General features: G+C 43.3%; 1 protein-coding gene across 4 annotated transcripts; it reads right to left on the bottom strand.

Moving 5' to 3' along the window:
• Nucleotides 1-559: 559 nt before the first annotated feature.
• On the bottom strand, nucleotides 560-4523 carry grap2b (GRB2 related adaptor protein 2b). 4 transcript variants are annotated; one of them, XM_029497514.1, is made up of 7 exons: nucleotides 4485-4523; nucleotides 3866-3953; nucleotides 3137-3228; nucleotides 2938-3060; nucleotides 1778-1937; nucleotides 1194-1292; nucleotides 560-1121 (listed from the first exon to the last, which is right to left on the bottom strand). In XM_029497514.1, the coding sequence occupies exons 2-7, from the start codon at nucleotides 3941-3943 to the stop codon at nucleotides 960-962; spliced, it is 714 nt and encodes a 237-aa protein (XP_029353374.1). In that variant the 5' UTR covers nucleotides 3944-3953; nucleotides 4485-4523; the 3' UTR covers nucleotides 560-959. The 4 variants fall into 4 exon arrangements, with proteins under 4 accessions (XP_029353374.1, XP_029353464.1, XP_029353246.1 ...); XM_029497604.1 differs by having other exon boundaries at nucleotides 4310-4509; XM_029497386.1 differs by having other exon boundaries at nucleotides 3788-4509.
• Nucleotides 4524-17676: the final 13153 nt, after the last annotated feature.

Here is a 17676-nt window from a genome sequence, read left to right as displayed (position 1 = left end):
CATAAAGCTTTGGAGAAAAAAAAAAAAATCCTCACAGCCAGCTAACAAATAAACATTAAAAAATACTTTTACTAACCAACACTTCTGATTTTTAATGAAGCAGCATATAAATATAATCACGTTTGAATGTTCTTCTTGCAGCTAGTGTGCAACAGGTCTGATTAAAATGAAATAAACTTTCTGAAACTGTTCATACAGAGAAAATGGACGCAGTAGGCGTGTGCTTGCAAAGGGCTTGTTCTGAGGAAAGGTGGGGCTGCTCAGTTTATTATCTGGGTTTAATCAGCTTGGTAAACAAAGAGCAAAGAGGTTTATACTGCGAGCAAACACAAGAGTGGAATATATTAATCTGTTTTATTTGAGGAATATCTCAGCGTTTATATGTATTTAAACTGGATTTTCACATGGATGAATTAACATGTGTGTGTTTTTTTGGTAAAGAAAGTTATGCTGCTGAAAATCGTGTTATATTGACTTTAAACTTGAAACTCGTTTGGAAAACATTCAACAATCCAGTGAGAAGTAAAGCCAGTTTCACATAGACTTCAATACAGTTTTATTTCTTTCAAACAGAGGAGAGGCCCTCTGATGGCCATGAGGCAAAATACAGATTTAGGGCCTTTTCACTTTTACAGTTTCTGGTAGCAGCTAAGAAACTCTGGTGATCTACTTTAAATTTTTTGTCAATGTATGTTTTAATAAAAAAACATTTTAAACATTTTAAAGTAAATATGCTACTGTAGTAATAGAAATGCATATTGCAGTTTCTATATTATATAATTTAGACCTAATTCTGTGGAATAAATGATGTCAGATGACTGTATCAATCAAATTGCCAATATTTAGATTTATAATGTAATGTTTAAATTACAATATTTGATAAGCAGAATTATTTCCACCAACAGAGTGTGTTCCAGATGTCACACCACCCTGAGCCTTTTACTGCGACCGACGTGGACTCAGATGGCTTCGGTGTAGTTGGAGGGGAACAGGCCCGTCTTGCCCCTCAGCTGGCCTCGCCACCAGCTCCGGTCGGGACACTCCAGGACCTCGATGATGTCGCCGGCGTTGAACTCCAGCTCGTCTTTCTCCTCAGCCTGAAAGCTGTACACGGCTCTGACCTGCTCGACATGAGACAGCAGCTCGGTGTTACACCTGAAAGAAGCTTTGCAGCTTCACTCTGGCTGGCGTACCTGATGGCGTGCCGGTAGATCAGGGCGGTCGAGCGGAGGAAGTTTGGGGAGAGCAGCAGGCAGACGTGGGAGACGGTCTGAGGTTCCTCTCTGCTGCTGCTGGGACACAAAAAGTGTATTCAGAAGATCACACACCAAAACACCTTTCAACTTAAAGTAACCTCTCAGATCACACATCCGTTTACTGATGGTTTTTAGTCAGAGGCTGATTGTCAGCCATCCATTCTGTTTCATGTTTAAGTGGAAGAGGAGTTCAACAATTTATGAACCTTTTTTTGATTACAATTTAAGCCTTGCCTGGGCGCCAATGGCCAAATGCATAAACTGCATAAATGTGTTATGTCGACATGAACATTCATACACTAAAAATAATTGCCTCTGTGTGCTCAATGTTTAATTTTCTACTCACATTATTTATTGTGATTTTGCCCCCCAGGAGGAGACCACAAAGTCAACTGACCCACAAACAGCTCTCTCTCTGCTGAACTCATGCAGGAATCTCGTCCATTATTTGTTTACGCTGTGTAATAAAAGTGTCAGAAATCCTGTTCGGCATATTTCACATTTCCATTTGCAGCTCCTACCTCTTCCCGTGTGTCCCGCAGAAATATTGGAGTTTCTTTGGAGATGGAGTGTTTCTGATAATATTCCACCAGCTGGTTGAGAGACGAGAACTTTTCAGCCCACAGGACATAGTGCCCGCTGTCTTGCAGCACCTTGAAGTGCTCCACATCTCTTGCTTTTCTACAAGAAAGTAAAAGTTGAATAAATAAATAAATAAATCTGCATTGGCTCAATGAAGAGAGTGATTTCTTGCAAGTCTCCAACATATCTGTCTGAACGAAGGGAGAGAGGGAGGAAGACCACCGACGTGCTGCAGAAAGATAAATATTTTGTGCTTACCGGGCAAAAAATGTGACATACAATTTGAAATACTTGGGTGTTTTGTGTTTTTTGCACAAGTCTGCAATTTTGCACCAACTTTTCATGATGAGTGGTGAACAGCTGCTGACAAAATTTTTGAATTCAATCTAATTTAAAACAGCTGGAGGTGATTGACACCGATGACTAATTTGATCTTTTGTTTCTGCTTCATTCATAAAACAAAGTGTTTCACTGTTATTTGGTTTGATTTGGAAAAAAACAAAAACAAACTATGAACATGTCTGACAGAGCAGCTGTTTATGTCTTTAGTTCTGGGTGCTTGTTGGCTTGATTTGACTTCACTGTTGCGGTTTATACCGCTGCATGAAGTCATAAGAGACAGATTATATATCATCAGAAGAGAGAATTGTCTTCGGTGTAGTATCTTTAAACATCCGGCCAACCAAAAGGTGCAGCTCAATCACTCGTTTTGCTTGATCACTCGGTCAAGCAGACATTTAAATTCACAGACTTGACCCCCTTTAGTGTTGCAGTTCAGCCAGGAAAATGCAGAAAAAGTATCAGTTCTGGCTCATTCTGACCCACCTGATGTGAGAAACCCCTTCAGCCTGTTGGAATTTGGAAAACACATTTTTTATCTTCATGCCAACGGCAAATTTGCAACAGAGCCAGAACGTGCCAGGTTTCAACGTATTTGTTTGCTTACGGCCTTTCAGTGTTGAGTTTACACCATTTGGTCGAACCAGTGAAGGTTTCCTCTGAGTGCAGGTCACTCTAAATGCCCTGCAGGGGGTGAATCCCACCAATACATCAGCCATATGAGCAGTGAGGTCCACGTGTAGACACACAGTAAGTGCACCTGACGGAGATGGAGAAGTCACCCAGGGCGCCGCTTTGGCAGGCTCGTATGATAAAGGCACCCACGGATTCTGGCATCAGCTTCGTCTCAGCGTCCCTGCGGCTGGTGTCTTCCTGGTACCAACTGGAGCCACAGAGAAGCAGTTCAAACACAAATGCAGGTACTCACATTACCCTTTTTTTAGATACTTCTCCCTTACCTCGGTAGGTGAATGCTGATGAAGTTCTTAGGTACAAAGCCCTGAACTCCATTACGCTCGGCTTTGTACCAGTCACCGGTGGTCTGCAGAATCTGGCAAAGTGGGACAGGTTCACATGAAATTAAATCCCATCACGCTAAATGTTTACCGTTAATCTGGAAGTACAAGTGAAGTGAAATCAGTCAATAGGTCCTATTAAACATCTTCACTTTCACCCCTGAAGGATCAGACACTTTAGTCTCACGGTCCCTCAGAAATATTGTGAATCGATGATTTTGAAATCAGGACACAGGATCATTCAAGTCTAGCTCTCAATGCGTACACGAATATTGTGACTGTTGAATTTAGGCAATTTTGAGGTAAATTTTTCAGTTGCCTTTTGCTGTTTATGTTCTTAAGCCCCGACGGACATGAAGATTGCGACAGCTCTTCCATACAAATGGGAAATAAACTGGAATTTGAGCAGGAAGATGCAGTTTTGTAACACACTTTCATAAGCGGTGACAACAACTTACAGTGTGCTGCAAATAGCCGTCTTAGTGCACTGAATGTTCTGGAGAAACTGATTTACATGAAAACGCTGCCGGGTCCTACTGTATATACACCTCCTCCACATTTGAATGCGTTTTCATATCAAGGGCTATGCATAACCTGTGGGCTCGAGGTTACTGAGAAAAACAAAGTGGAATCTATCCGCGAGCTGAAGGTGTATTTGGTGTGTGAATGTGCCTTCAGTTTCTCTCCCTTTCTGAAGGTCAGTTCATCGTCCGCCGTAGCTTCAAAGTCGTACTTGGCTGCAGCCTCCATGACGAAGGATCTTAAAGGAGAAAGGGAAAGCTGTTACAGTTGTGCAGTTTTGTTGATAATACAAAGCAGCAAATTGACCAACAACGCTGAATCTGCTTTTGTCGAGAGGTTTGAGTGACATTAAACAAAAATTCTAACGTCTAACTGGAGACCCGATGAAACAGCCGTTATAGTTAAATATCTGTCGATTTGGTGGGGATGGATTTTAGCTGACTGCCTTCTGATGGACCGCATGTGAGATATACTCCTGACATTCTGGAGGTCAAAAAGCACAGATTCAGCCCGTCATCACCCCTTCATTTGTCTTTTTTCATTTGACAGAAAAGGATTGGACAGAAGAAATCAATAAGCTATCACAAGCTTCACCTGGGCTATTTCATGGGATGTGCTGCTGGATCCAATATGTCAGCAGGCACAGTACCTTCGGAGCAGTCGGCGGAAAGTTCCTGTTGACAGCTCAGAAAGCAGCGGGCCCACAAACCCATAATTCAAAATGACAATCTGCCGCCGATTGTGAAGCGAAACAGAAACAGTTACTCACCGAGTGTGCGGAGAAAAGAGGCAAACTCCTGCAGCTGGGCTCACAGGAAGCAAACTGAAGACAGGCTGAGCGTCGCTGCTGAACCGCTCGCACAGTCACATGTGCAGAAACAAATATAGAGATGCAGAGATAAACAAAAAAGGATTAGAAGATGCATCTGGATGAATATACACGACAGCAGGTAGACTTCTTTTTTTTTTTTTTTATGTATCAAGAGCAGTTCAGCATGAAATAAAACAATAAATATAAAACCCAGCTTTAAACGACTAAAGGCTCCAGTAGAGAAGCTAACATTTGTGTGTTTTGTCAAGATGCTGTCTGGAAGTTCAGCAACAGACTTTAACTTTGGCATTGAACTGAATGTGAATCTGCTCAAATGGGATGGTGGGAACTTTGAAACAGAAAAATTTCTACTTTGGAAGTCGACTTTTCCACTTTGGGTGACTTTTGAGCGTCCTGAACTCGTCGATAGATCTTGTAAGATGTTTAAAAAGTCGCTGTAGAGACGAACTCTTCCCGCCTACAGACAGGCAGCGTGCCGGGCCACCTGCTGATCACATCGTGATGAAACATTATCGTCAGCCTCTCCCAGGCCTTTGCTGTCTTATATTCTTGTGGACTTGGTGGGAAAGCTGTGCATAGTTATTTCACCAACTATCTAAATATTCAGCTCCGGGGCTCTGTTGGAAACGGCCTGACAGACATCATCATCTGCACGGCTTTTCAGAAGACACACACTCATCAGGTTCGGGCATTTATTAGATGAGACTCACTGCTGTTGAGTGGGATTCCTCTCACCTGTTTGCTCATCTGCCCTCTGGGAGGCGATAGACGTGCATCAGAGTCAGCAGCAGCAGTATGTGGCACAGCTTCATCCCTCAGGCTACGAAGCAGCGGAACATTTTCTGAATAAATTATGTTCTCAGGACAGAGAGAGAGGTTACCAAATCAGTCCTCAGCAATAAAACAAAAGATGATCAGGAAACAAACTGGAGTCTGTTGTCCTCTCAGTTTGTGATGATCATCGGCAGAAACATGAACACAGGTAACAAACCGAAACGCTGGAAAAGGTATCAGCTCTGATCTGACGGCAGAATGGATGGAACGGAAGGTGAAATAAAACCAACGCTCTCACACGGAGTCTATTCAAGCTGTGCAGCAGCTTTTAAAACCAAGATAACAGGCCCTTTGAATCCTTTGACATCGTACTTCAGGTGAAAGATTCTCTGAACAGGGTCACCATGTTATTCACCTATCGATGGAAGATGTCTGTCTCCGTCCCCAGAGATGGACTTTTCTTTCAAATTTACACCACTGCAGAAAACAGCAGTGTGAAGGTGTGAAGTAGGGAAGAGGAAGGAAGTCCAGGGTTCTGCAACAGGAAGTGTCAGTGTCCGTTATTCCCTCAGTCAGTCCCATAGACGCTCAGACTCCTGCGTGCTGTTTCATCATGCGACTGCGGCTGAAAAGCAAATGTGATTTGAACAAAGAGGAGAAAGGACAAAAAAAAAAGAAAGCAGGCTCCAAACAGTCTGCATCCCCGCCAAGAGAGGCTTGATGAACGACCTTTCTACCTGAAGACGTTTATGTGTGATGGATATTTTGGGGTTTCTTTTCAAACCAGCAGAAGAATCACTTACTTGCCGAGGTGACCTTCAGTCGTACGTGCGTCCATTGTTATGCAGGCAATTACGGCGCATCAGGAAAAACAAAATGGGTACGGGTGTAACAGATCGAATTAGATATTGTGTGTTTGTTTCTTTGTCTGTGTGCGTGATACACAACTGACTGTGTTTAATGGCCCGAGTCTGTGAAATATCCCATCTAGCTTCATGACAGAGCTCATAAAACTCTCTTTAAACAGGTGGAAAGGACAATATGGCTCAATGCAGAGCTGCCTTTGTGCGATAATGGGACAATTAACTCAGGCCTGTGCGCGTGACTTTGTGTGTGTCTGTGTGTGTTAAAAACACTCAGACATCAGCAGCTGCATCTTTTCAGGTTTTGAGGTTCTTCAAACTCTACGGGACGAGTGAGGAAAAAGACGGACGTGTCTGACATCGAGGAGACAGATTTCTTATCTCAAATCTCTGAGCTGAAGCTGGATGCTAACTTGGATGAGTGGTGGTCCAGATTAATACGATCATTTTCCCTTTATTTACCTTTTACTGACAAATCATCACGATATGTCATGATATCACCATGTTGATTTGATTTCTTTTAAGCTATCATAGCTAACAAAAGTGGGATCGATTGTTTTCCCATCACGCTAAATGTTTTCGTGCTCGTGAAGGAACTCGTCGCCCAAACAGTGCCGATCTCAGATACGCGTTTCCAGCAATGGATTGAAGACAGACGATACTTTAGACAATAATCCGTCTCTTCCGGCCTCTTAACTCTCCTCTCTGTTCTCTCTCTAAAATCAAACACCGTGTCATTACCTCGTCTCTTCACTGTCAGTTTTACTCTCTACTTTGTGAACAGCTGCACCTTTTCATCACAGACACGCTTTCTGCCCTGTATGCGAAACCACTTAACCTGTATGAATCACCATCTGTTTGACTGGACTGTGTGCCAATTATTTTTTTGGCAGGCTGAGCGCTTGTTAGAGCGGCTTTTGGTTTGTAGTGAAAGAGACCGAGCGAGGAACAAAGTGAGAGCGAGCAACTGGAAACAGAAACAGAAAAGGCTCCTCGTCCTTCAGTGCAAATAAAACGCTTCAGTGTGATTCCTGATATCACTTTCTCATAAAGCTAATAAGTCACTGAGCTGAGAACACATTCGACAGATTAGGACTCAGGAAGAGCCGTTAAAATCATTCAGGATTTACTGCCGAGGCGCCAAACTCAAATACAGCCACTCATTTACGTCCACGTCGATAGGAAGTTGGCTTGAAGAGAAGCTGAAGCTCCATTGTGAACACAAACTAAAGAAAATGGAGACAAAAGAACGGGCAAAGACATAACAGGGTTTTCTTTTGGACTGGCATCAGAAGATACTGTGTTTTAAACACACGGAAGTTCAGATGTTACCCTGTAATATGAGATATCCCATTAAACAAGGATAAACAATTATTTGTCCTTATTTATAGATAGACATTGTTAAGCAAATAAAAATTCAACCCAGATGGAAGAGGAAGTTTCGATCTTTGATCGTGCATGAGTCTCATTCTTTGAGGAATTAATGAGAAAAACCAGCTGACATGTCGACATACTGTCTGTGTGTCTGGTAAAAAAAAAAAAAAAAAAAGTTCTCCAACGCTTCGACTTCCCTCATCGGCAGAGAGAGCAGTTCAAACTGATTTAACAGATCTTTCTGCAAAATGGAGTTCAACTGGAGGAAGATTAGCATCCAAGACTTTTGTGCATGCGGTGAATCCTGATGTGGGCCACAACCGATGCTGGTCAGCAGGGGTCAGTAGAGCGCCGCAGACGGCTGGAGCCGAGGAGGGAGGTGTGTGTGAACACACACACACACACACACACACACACACACACACACACACACACACACTGTTTGAATCCTCAATCTCCCCAATTCCCAAATATCACACACACTCCCTGCGCTGACGCTTTGAGAAAAACCACCAGTGAACAGGTCAGAGTTCCCTCTGAGCTGAAGCTCAGCGGTCGATGGGAGGGTGAAGAGTCCAGGCCGGTTTTTAGGCTCTCTGCTGGACCACTTTGTGTTATTAGCTCAGCGAGCCAAAGACGTCAAATTTCTGCTGCCTGGAAACACAGAAGAGACACTTTCAGCTTTCACTGGAGCCGCGAGCGATTAAATACTTGACCATTTGTTCCCCCTCTCTCTCTCTTCATCATGTCAGATAAAGCTCATCTCCATCAGCAGCTTAAAAGTTCTTCACCCGTGTTGTTTTCACAAACCGCCCTGTTCTTTAAAACTCCTCCACCTTCCTCCCAGAGTCCTGCTTCGTGTGCCGGCCTGCCCGATCCAGGTCACACGGTTGCCCTTGTTTGCCAGTCGCACCAGATGGTAAATCCGCAGGAGCTGGCCTTCCCACTGGACCGCCATCTCCCCATCGCACAGCACCGAAGAAGCGCTCGACTCCTACCGTGCTTTATTCATCTGAAAACACAATGATACAAAAACACGTGAAACTAAAAAAAAAGAAAAATCATTTTCGACTCAGTCAGCTTTTGCAATCGCTGAGTCTTACAGCTGCACCGGTGTTTCTCAGTAACAGAAATATTTCACACAGATTATTTCACATCTCTGATGTGCTGTTATATCCTGAGAAATGTGTTGATGAATGCAAAGACTCCCTGCATCTCCCTCCATCACTTCCCTTTAAACCATTATACATCTTAATGGACAAATAACATAAAGTTAGCCATTCAGACTAATCTAATGTTGGGGAAGTATTTCCTTTTGTGTTTTCTAAAAGCCGATCTGGGGATTGCCTGATTGACTTTGGGCCTAATCTGAGATTTACACACATTCACCTTTAATCCCATTTGATCTCATCAGACTTCCAATTGAAGTATTACATTGTCTTCACTAATTTCCTTTCTACAACACAGTTTAACCTTGTTAACGTGCCCATGTGCTTTTTTTTTTTGTTTTGTTTAACCACAGGGAAATAATCAGTCAACACTACATTTCAGATCGAGGTCGAGGTCAACTTCATTATGGTTGCATATTTATTACCTTGTATCGCCAGCAAGATCAATAATAATCTAATGAAACAGACTCAGCCATCCATAAATCACAAACTAATAAACCAACTTATAGGGACAGGTGGTGGGATGTGATCGAGAGAGAGAGTTTGTATTAGCAAAGCAGCTAACAACCTATGAGAAAATAAAACTTATGTTGTACAAATTAGACTTCCCACAGGGAAGCCTGCTTCCGTCTGATCTTTCCTCCTGTAACTGTTTTAAGACTTTCTCCTGTAAACACAAGCGGAGGCCCATAAGGCCCGACGCAGTCATTTTCTTTTACACCCTTTATGTGGGAAACCCTTTTTAAGCCATTAAATGTGGAGAAGTATACTTTATTTTCCTAAAACTGCCTTGCGAGCCCCTTTTATTACCAAAAAAAACAAAAACCAACTTCCATTAATTTGCTACCGTGGCTGGGTTTCAAACATTTTCTGATCAAAGACTGTTTGAACTGAAGTGCCGGCGTCGAAAGCTTCAGACATGTAACCTTGTTAGATATTCTTGGCTCCACGTGCGGAGTGCGATTTAGCTCAGAGCAGTTTTATTTCTTCGTTACCTGGCTGTTGTACAGCATTGCATTGGATTAAACTGTGAGCTGTAACGAAGTACGAAGCTCCAGCAATGATTTACATCGAGGCCGTTGGTGAAGCTGTGACGCCGTCACCGGTCGCTGATCACTCGGTTTTAAAGGACAGCGATCTAATGAATGGCGATCTGCACGGTTCACGACTTGCAACAGAAGCTGCGAACACGCCAGCAAATGTCACTGTCAGTTATCTCGACCCCGTCCTGTCCATTTTAACTCCCCATCCTTAACCACACTTTAGATAGCCAGATAGCCGGAGACGAAAAGAAAGCGGATAGCAGACGAGTGCAGGCTCTTAAATGTCAAGAGAGGAAGAATACAAAGGGTGATAGAGGAAGGAATAGGAAGAGTCGGAGAGAAGGAGGAAGGGTGGAGAAAGTGGAGATAAGAATAGAACGGAGGGTGAGAGGACAAAGTTTTTTGTGAGTTTGTGTGAGTGGGATGACATTACAGCCGGGACCAGATTGGCGTTCGGAGCTCTTCACTTCAGGCTCTCTGTCGGCTCATTTACAGCATCGAGAGGCGAAAGAGGGAGCGGGCGAGGAGGTTGAAAGGAGGAGACCAAAAGGTTAGAGCTGAAAAGAGCAGAGAGATTCTGTGGATGGAGGAAAGCAGCCTGAAGGTTCAGTTTACTTCAGTTCTTCAGAGACGGTGAAAAATGCGACAAAGACTGAATCTGATCTAAAAAAAAAAAAAAAAAAAAGTTTGGATTTTTAAATGTACTTCACTTCACGATGAAAACAGCCGAGCGTAAAACCGACAGACTGCCTTTGAATTATTTGTCCTGCTGAGAGAGGGGAGAGTTGTGGCCTTTTCAGAATGAAAGTAGGAAACAAAGCTTTAAAGCTTCATGGACAAAATCCACGTTGTATCTGCCAAATGGCAAAAAGCTGGAACGTGGAAACAGCAAACTGCAAACTGCCTGTAGCGTACACATGCCTCGGCCAGCTGTTCTGCGGCCATCGAGTCAGAAGTCCAAGACCAGAACCACAACACAAGCCCAGCAGTGGCATGACAACACCGACAAAGGGACATATGTGACCTCCGAGTCCCGAGAAAAAGTCAAGTTGCTAAACATTAAAATAAGCTCCACTCCGTGATGTCCTCCACCGGTTAGCAGACTTTTCAAAGCTTCAGTTTTATAACTCAGCTCTCAAAAAAAAGAAAAAAGAAGACATTTATGGCCATGCCCCATTACATCTCCTGCTTTATGCTCTATTTTCCTCTGAGTGAAACCATCATTTAAAAAAAAAAAAAAGAAAATTGTGTTGCAGTGAAGAAGACTGAGACTATAAAGGCTGAAAATGGGCCATTTCCCCCAAATACTCCGATACAATCGGACTTTCCTGACTTCTCCAAGTGGAGTCGCCCCCAGATGGACATTAAAGAGAATACAGGTGTAAGCAGAGGTGACATCCACTTTTAGGTGAAGTCAAAGAGAAGCTAAAAAATAAATAGCACACAAAAACCCATCTAATAAGGAAAGCCCTTCTCTTTCTTAAACATTTTGTAAGTAAACAAGTTCTGTCATCTGTCTGCATCATCAGGGACAAAAGCCAAGTTGAGTCCTTTTCTTAATGTTGGTCAAGCAGGTATGCGACTCGAGCTGTCCACATTAAATACATCGTAAATACAAATAAAATGTCTGAAAAAGATCTTTCATTTAATGATATTATTCATCGCGTCACTTTACTGGCCATCACAGCCAGCAGAGCCAACACAGGAGTCTGGACGCATCAGCTGTCAGGATGCGCTGAGACATGACAAAGCAGGCAGGTCTCCTCTCCTCCAGAGACAGACGATGTACTTCAGATGTGTATTTATATCATTTTACTTTCCCTGGAGCTCTCGGATGCTGAGGCAGCTCATCGCCATCACGGCCCAGTCAGAGGCCACTAATCTGAGCTAGCTGCAGAGCCGGGGAGCCTCGGAGGAGGTCCAGCTCCTTCAAACTGCGGACAAAGTGATGCAGTACGTGTTCACACTAACTGCAGCTTCTGACATGTGTGCTTTTTTTTTTTTATCATACACTGAACATCTGGCTTGATGAATAATGCATGTTCCATCCTGCAGATGCTGATAGTCGAATCACGTGTGCTGTATAATGTGTACTGTGACGTGTTAAATGACAAATGAATGCATGTGACACACACACACACACAGAGAGAGAGAGAGACAGAGACACAGAGAGAGAGAGAGAGAGAGAGAGAGAGAGAGAGAGAGAGAGAGAGAGAGAGAGAGAGAGGAGAAGTGCTGAGCTATTGGCTGTCAGTCAGTAAAAATGCAGTGCTGCTGAGTGCAGAGCAACCTCACCACTTGGCCTGCCAGCAATACTGCAAAGCACCATTTAACTGGGGTGTGTGTTTGAAAGAGTGTGCGCGCGTGCGTGCGTGCATCCAGGTAGGCTAAGGCAGCAGGTGTTGATGAGTCTGCAGTTGGCAGGACTCTGAATCTACATGTGGTGTATCTGTGTGGGCCGAGCATCGATAAATCCATCTACAGAAAATAACTAGAATTATTAGACTGAAGTCACTCCGACAGGAACAGTCTAATCTCCACTTTCTCAGAAATGCCAGCACATTAAATAAATATAAAATACAACTGCACAGAGGCGACACTGCACATTCTTGACATCAGAGAAGTTATTATCTGCCTCACTGATACATTACCAAATTATGATAACAGCTAAGCAGCAGCGACTGAGCTCTAAAGCAGCCAGTTATCAAACCTCTCACCAACCCCCCCACTACCAAAAAAAAAAAAAAGTGACAGTGTATACCTGAACGCTGGAGACTTGTTTGTGGTTTATTCTGAGGCTCCGCTGCAGCAGGTGGGGGCTTTGGAGGGTTTCACTATTTTACACGACAGCCAAGCTCCCTCTGCGGAGAGACTCTGTAAGAGGAAGACCTTCAGCTGACGTTAATCACATACAAGACTAATATTAACAAACTGGAGCTATCGGCCCGTCAGCGTGCTCTCACTTAACAGCTGCTTGGGGATCTTTGGCGGTGACTGTCGGAGCTTTAAGAGTCCTGTGGGGTCTTGATGGTTTTAACAAATTGCTCTCCCCAATATAACGTTTCTGGCAGAAACATTTAACACCTGAAATGTTCTGCAAATGGCTGATTTTAAGACATTTAAAGTGTTTGTAAATTTGCCCCCTCGACCCCATTTGGTGATTACGCAGAGCCCAGAAACACTGCATCAGCTCTGAACTGCTGTAGTGTGCTGTCCATTCTGCAGCTATGAGCCCTCCCTCCTACTGCAACACACACACACAAAAAAAAGGCAACTTGGCTCCAGTAACACACAGATATACAGATGGACAAAGAACAGACCCACACGCGCACACATACATGCACCATCAGGGCCTGTAGAGCGTCAGGCAGAAGCATGCGTCTCACATTTAATTATCTGCCTAATGGCCTCACTGTTGTGTCATAAGAGAGGAGAGAGAGAGAGGAGGAAGAAGTGGGGAGATTTAGCTTCCTTATAACAGACTCTGGATATAATTCAAACAGCTGGACAAAGATTTAAAAAAAAAAAAAAAAAGTGCATTAAAGACAAAGACAGTCCGTGCTGAGGAGTTTGTGTGGCTACATTTAGTCCAATTAATGGAAGCATTCATGCACAAACGTGAATAAAAAAGCTTCAGGTGAACTGAGACAGTAAAACGTACCAAGAGACGACGTGCTCAAGATAATATATCACAAGTGATGTAGGGTGATGTAAGAGCTGCGGTGGCAGTAAATATAATCCCAGACATCATTTTTAACCACGGCTTCAGGAGATGATGGGTAATATAGTATAAAGTGGCCGACTGGTTCTGTTATTCAGCCACAGTAAACAGGACTGCCACTAATGTGGGATTTCATAGTTTTCATGCTCAGTAAACTGCTGACGGTGGAAAAACAACAATGTTTAGAAAGTGAAGTGTCTTACCAGCCTTTCCTCTGCTCGTCCATTCCAGCCGGGAAACAGCTTTTCTGTATTCAGGTGGAGGTCAGACCAGAGTCCAGGAGACTGTTTTTTTCAATCCTCGTCTTTGACTCCTCGCTGTTAGCTTCTTCTTCACTCCCACCTTCTTCTGTCAGCCATCTTTTATGCATTCAGCACAGAGAAATCTGGTACAAAGTCAAATAAAATGAAGGTGTGTTATATTCAAAGTTCTTCCTGAATGTGACATCTTCAATGAAATGACTGAAGGTGACATAAAACTAGCTCTGAGTGGATTCAGTCTGCTGCTTCTGGGGCAAACTTGTTTTTCACATTAGTGAGTCAGTTTTGTGTTACTGAAGAATGAGAGCTTTTAATGAAAATAAATAAAAATACGCACAGCAAATAAAGTCGTGTTTTGGTGCTCAGTTGGAGCGAGAGGCGATTAAGAACAGTAACCTGACAAATTAAGAATTAAGGAGGCTTCAACCAGCAGCAGATTTTAAACAATACTGAAAGGCTAAACAATGTGGGGGGAGGAGAAGGCAGGTGGGGGGGTGGGGGGGTGAACAAAGAAATTAAATCAATGAAGCTAAATGAGACCGACGCTACCTGGAACTGAAACACATGGCTGCCTTATCCAACAAAGGACACCCTGACAACACCGCTAAATTAGCGTAGCTAGACAAAACTCATCTATGGTGCTGCAATGTGTGCACACACACACCTTAACTACACACACCTTAACTACACACACCACCCACCACCAACACAGCTCTTAGTAAGAAGAAGCCTCCACCTCAGGCTCGTCTTATATGGAGGGCTGCAGGCAGCTGATTGGTCAGCAGATTGGTCTGCTCAGCTGCAGCTCATCTACTCCAATCAACAGGTGAGGTTTTAAAAAGCACACACACACACAAACAAACAAACAAACAAACAATGTGCCCAACGAAGGCAGCAACGGCTTGTTAGGCTGGTTATAAGTCAATAAAATAACGTTTTTATCGTTTCATGCAGTGAAGTTCAAACATAAACATGAGCGAACTAATTTTTTCACACGCAGAGTTTAGAGGCACTTTGTTGGGATTTTGGTCTCCTGTGACTGGATGTTTCACATTCAGACTCAGAGAAGGAGAAGTGTCTCACCACTGTTTTGGGTAAGAAAATGAAATTTGTGTGGTTGGTTTTGACACACAAAAAAGTAGATTTTCAAGTTAGATGTCTGTAACGTGTTAGCTGCCATGCCAAGGCTTCCTTTTTTTTTTTTTTAAATTGCTTTTGAAGTTAATTTTACAAAATAAGGGTCATTATTAAGGGTAATTATTATTTTTTTTCCCCCTTTGTTTGTTGCAATGTTGTTTATTTTTTTTATCTTATTGGCCCAAATGATTGTTTTTATCTTTCTGCTTTAAAGTAGTTCACTCCTTCTCTGCATGTTGAGAGAACTACAGATTAGAACGATGAAAAAAATTATCTGCATTACAGCAAAAAGAAGACATACCTGTTTCATTTTAAAGCCTTAGAAAATAAATGTAGGCAATATATGAAATGGACTCATTCCTTTTTGACCCATGAATATGAATCGAAATGTTTGGTAGTTCAAATTATTTTTTTTTTCTTCTTTCCTTAAATATAAGAAGAATCATTTTGAAGTTATATGAGAGAGTTCAAAAGTCAGAAGATGAAATAATTAAAATAACTCACTCACACTTTGGAATATTCAGACTCTTTGTCCTTTTCTATAGCTTCAGTAAAACTCACTGGACACTAAAAATGGACCCAGACGGTGACGGGTGGAAGTTTCTACTCGAGGGTGGATGAGGAGCCAGCGTGTGGAGGTCAGAAAGGATCCAGGTGACACATACACAGAAACACACTTGGAGGGGGGAGCCGGAGTGAAGATGTCTGCCAAAACCAACTCTAAAAATCATTTCACGCAGCTTTATAAAGCGTTATAAAGTCTCACTTCGCTGGCGTTTGCAAGTGATTGAACTTTTTTTTTTTTTTTGGGAGGGGGGGCTTCATTGTCCTTATAGTGATGGCTGATTCTCAGTCAAAAGGTCACTTTGAAAAGTTTGTTTGGAAGTTTGGCATTCATGAATAGCTGCTGGGCTGATGTATTAAGGGTCAGAAAGGTTGGTCGTTTTTATTTCATATCCCCTCGACATCTTTGACACTTGTTTGGGAGTTCTACATCAAGGTCGCTGTGACACAGAGACACAAGTGAGCAGAAAGGGAGCATTAAAAGGCTCATCTGTGAAGTTTTTTAATGAGTGATTTCTGGCTCAACAGGCGCTCTTCAAAATACTCCACAACAACAGAGCACCCTTTTAAAGTCGCAGGTTTACTGAACGAGGTGATGCACTCGGATGTCGCCGGTGATAAAAGCCCTGTCTGGTTGAGCTCTGACTGACGGAGTGTAGTCGGGGGGGGGGGGGTGACCCCCGGTGGAGGACAAACTGCCCAACGTCCTCTTACTTTGAGGACCTTTCCTCAGGGGTCTTTTCTTTTATGTGTCATCAGCACTTTGCTGTTCGTGACTGGAATATTTAATGACTTATCCAAATATTGAGTGAGTAACTGTTCTTTGCCAAACGCCTTTCCTCCGGTTCTCTTTTTGTTTTTTTTTTGTTTTTTTTTTTCCATCATTAACCTTTTTTATTAACTTTCTGCATATTAAACACAGCTTGCATAAACTCTGGTCCAAATTGATTGGCTGGTTTCTCCACCCCCCCCCCGTGAATCACGCAAACTGCCAGGCCTGTCATCCTCTTCTCATTTAGCCCACCTTTGTCAGTCACAGCCAGCAGAAGCTACGTGTCGGTTTGATAGAGAGAGAGGAAACACAAAGAAGCTGCTTCGCTCTCCTTGTGCGTTTCGTATGTATGAGGCGAGGTGAAGGTGATTTTTAGTGCGTTCGGAGAGATGAGGTGCATCTCTTTCAGATCCTTGTCAGTGATCCAGATTTAGTTTTCTGCTCACTGATGACTCATTTATTAGCTGGGAGAACATCCGAGCTTGCACATACCTGTTGCAAGAAGCATAGAAGTTGAATGGGTGAAAATGTAGAGAAAAGGATGCCATCTTTTTTCTTTTTCTAGCGTTACAGAAGTCGTTGTGGTGCTGAGGCGTTTTGTGACATCTGTTTCTTTCTGGATCTTGTACCAGAGACCTTCAGCTTCCACCGCTGTTATTTTCCCTGCAAGTTCGCCTCATGGGTGGAATGCTTAGACCAAAAATCAATAAGGTTGTGTTCCACGGGGTCATGCTGCTCGCCATATTTCAGCGGCCCACCTTATTCCAGTCCCTGCGGTCCATCACCAGTCTGTATGACAACCTGACGTGAGAAGAGACCTCAGTGGGAATGTGACTGAGGTGCACAACCAGCGCTTTGCCTCCGGTGGGGGTTACCCTCACCGGCATCTAGCAGGCTGCTTGACCTTCCTTGTGGTGTTTGCAGTCACGGGAGGAGGAGGAAGGTTGGGGGGATATCCAATAAGATTTTGATGAACTGCGCTGTCACTGCTGTGCTGCGTGTGCGGTAAAGCGGTGAGACATGAATACTCCTCCTCGGGTGTTTTTGGTGCACGCCGGTTTGGGCTAAACTAAAAAAGTGCAGATGAAGCCCGGCGTTTTTGGATGTTTCACGGCATAAACAATCCATCCCTATAAGGCTAATCATAACCCTGCTGCACTATCATCCTGGAAATGTTGTACTTTTCCGCCTTCAGTGACGTTTCCAACCTGAACAACTGTATTTGTGACCCTCCTTTGTTGTGTTGATCCCAAAATGTCTCCCCCGAAGTCGGCTTGTCTCTGTATGCTGCTCCGCCACACTTCTCCCTTCATAATTAGTGCCAGCACGAGATGTTTCCATGCACCAGATTAAGGCTAATTTTGAATCACAGCAAGCTGCTGCACAAACTGACGGGCTGGTTTTCTGCAGCACAGTCTCCGTGTTTGCTGGATATTTATTTGAGTTATGATC

This window comes from Echeneis naucrates, chromosome 1, assembly GCF_900963305.1.
Source record: "Echeneis naucrates chromosome 1, fEcheNa1.1, whole genome shotgun sequence".
Classification (NCBI taxonomy): Eukaryota; Metazoa; Chordata; class Actinopteri; order Carangiformes; family Echeneidae; genus Echeneis; species Echeneis naucrates.
The sequence above is the reverse complement of the archived record's forward strand: the minus strand, read 5'-3'. Positions and strand labels throughout refer to the sequence as shown.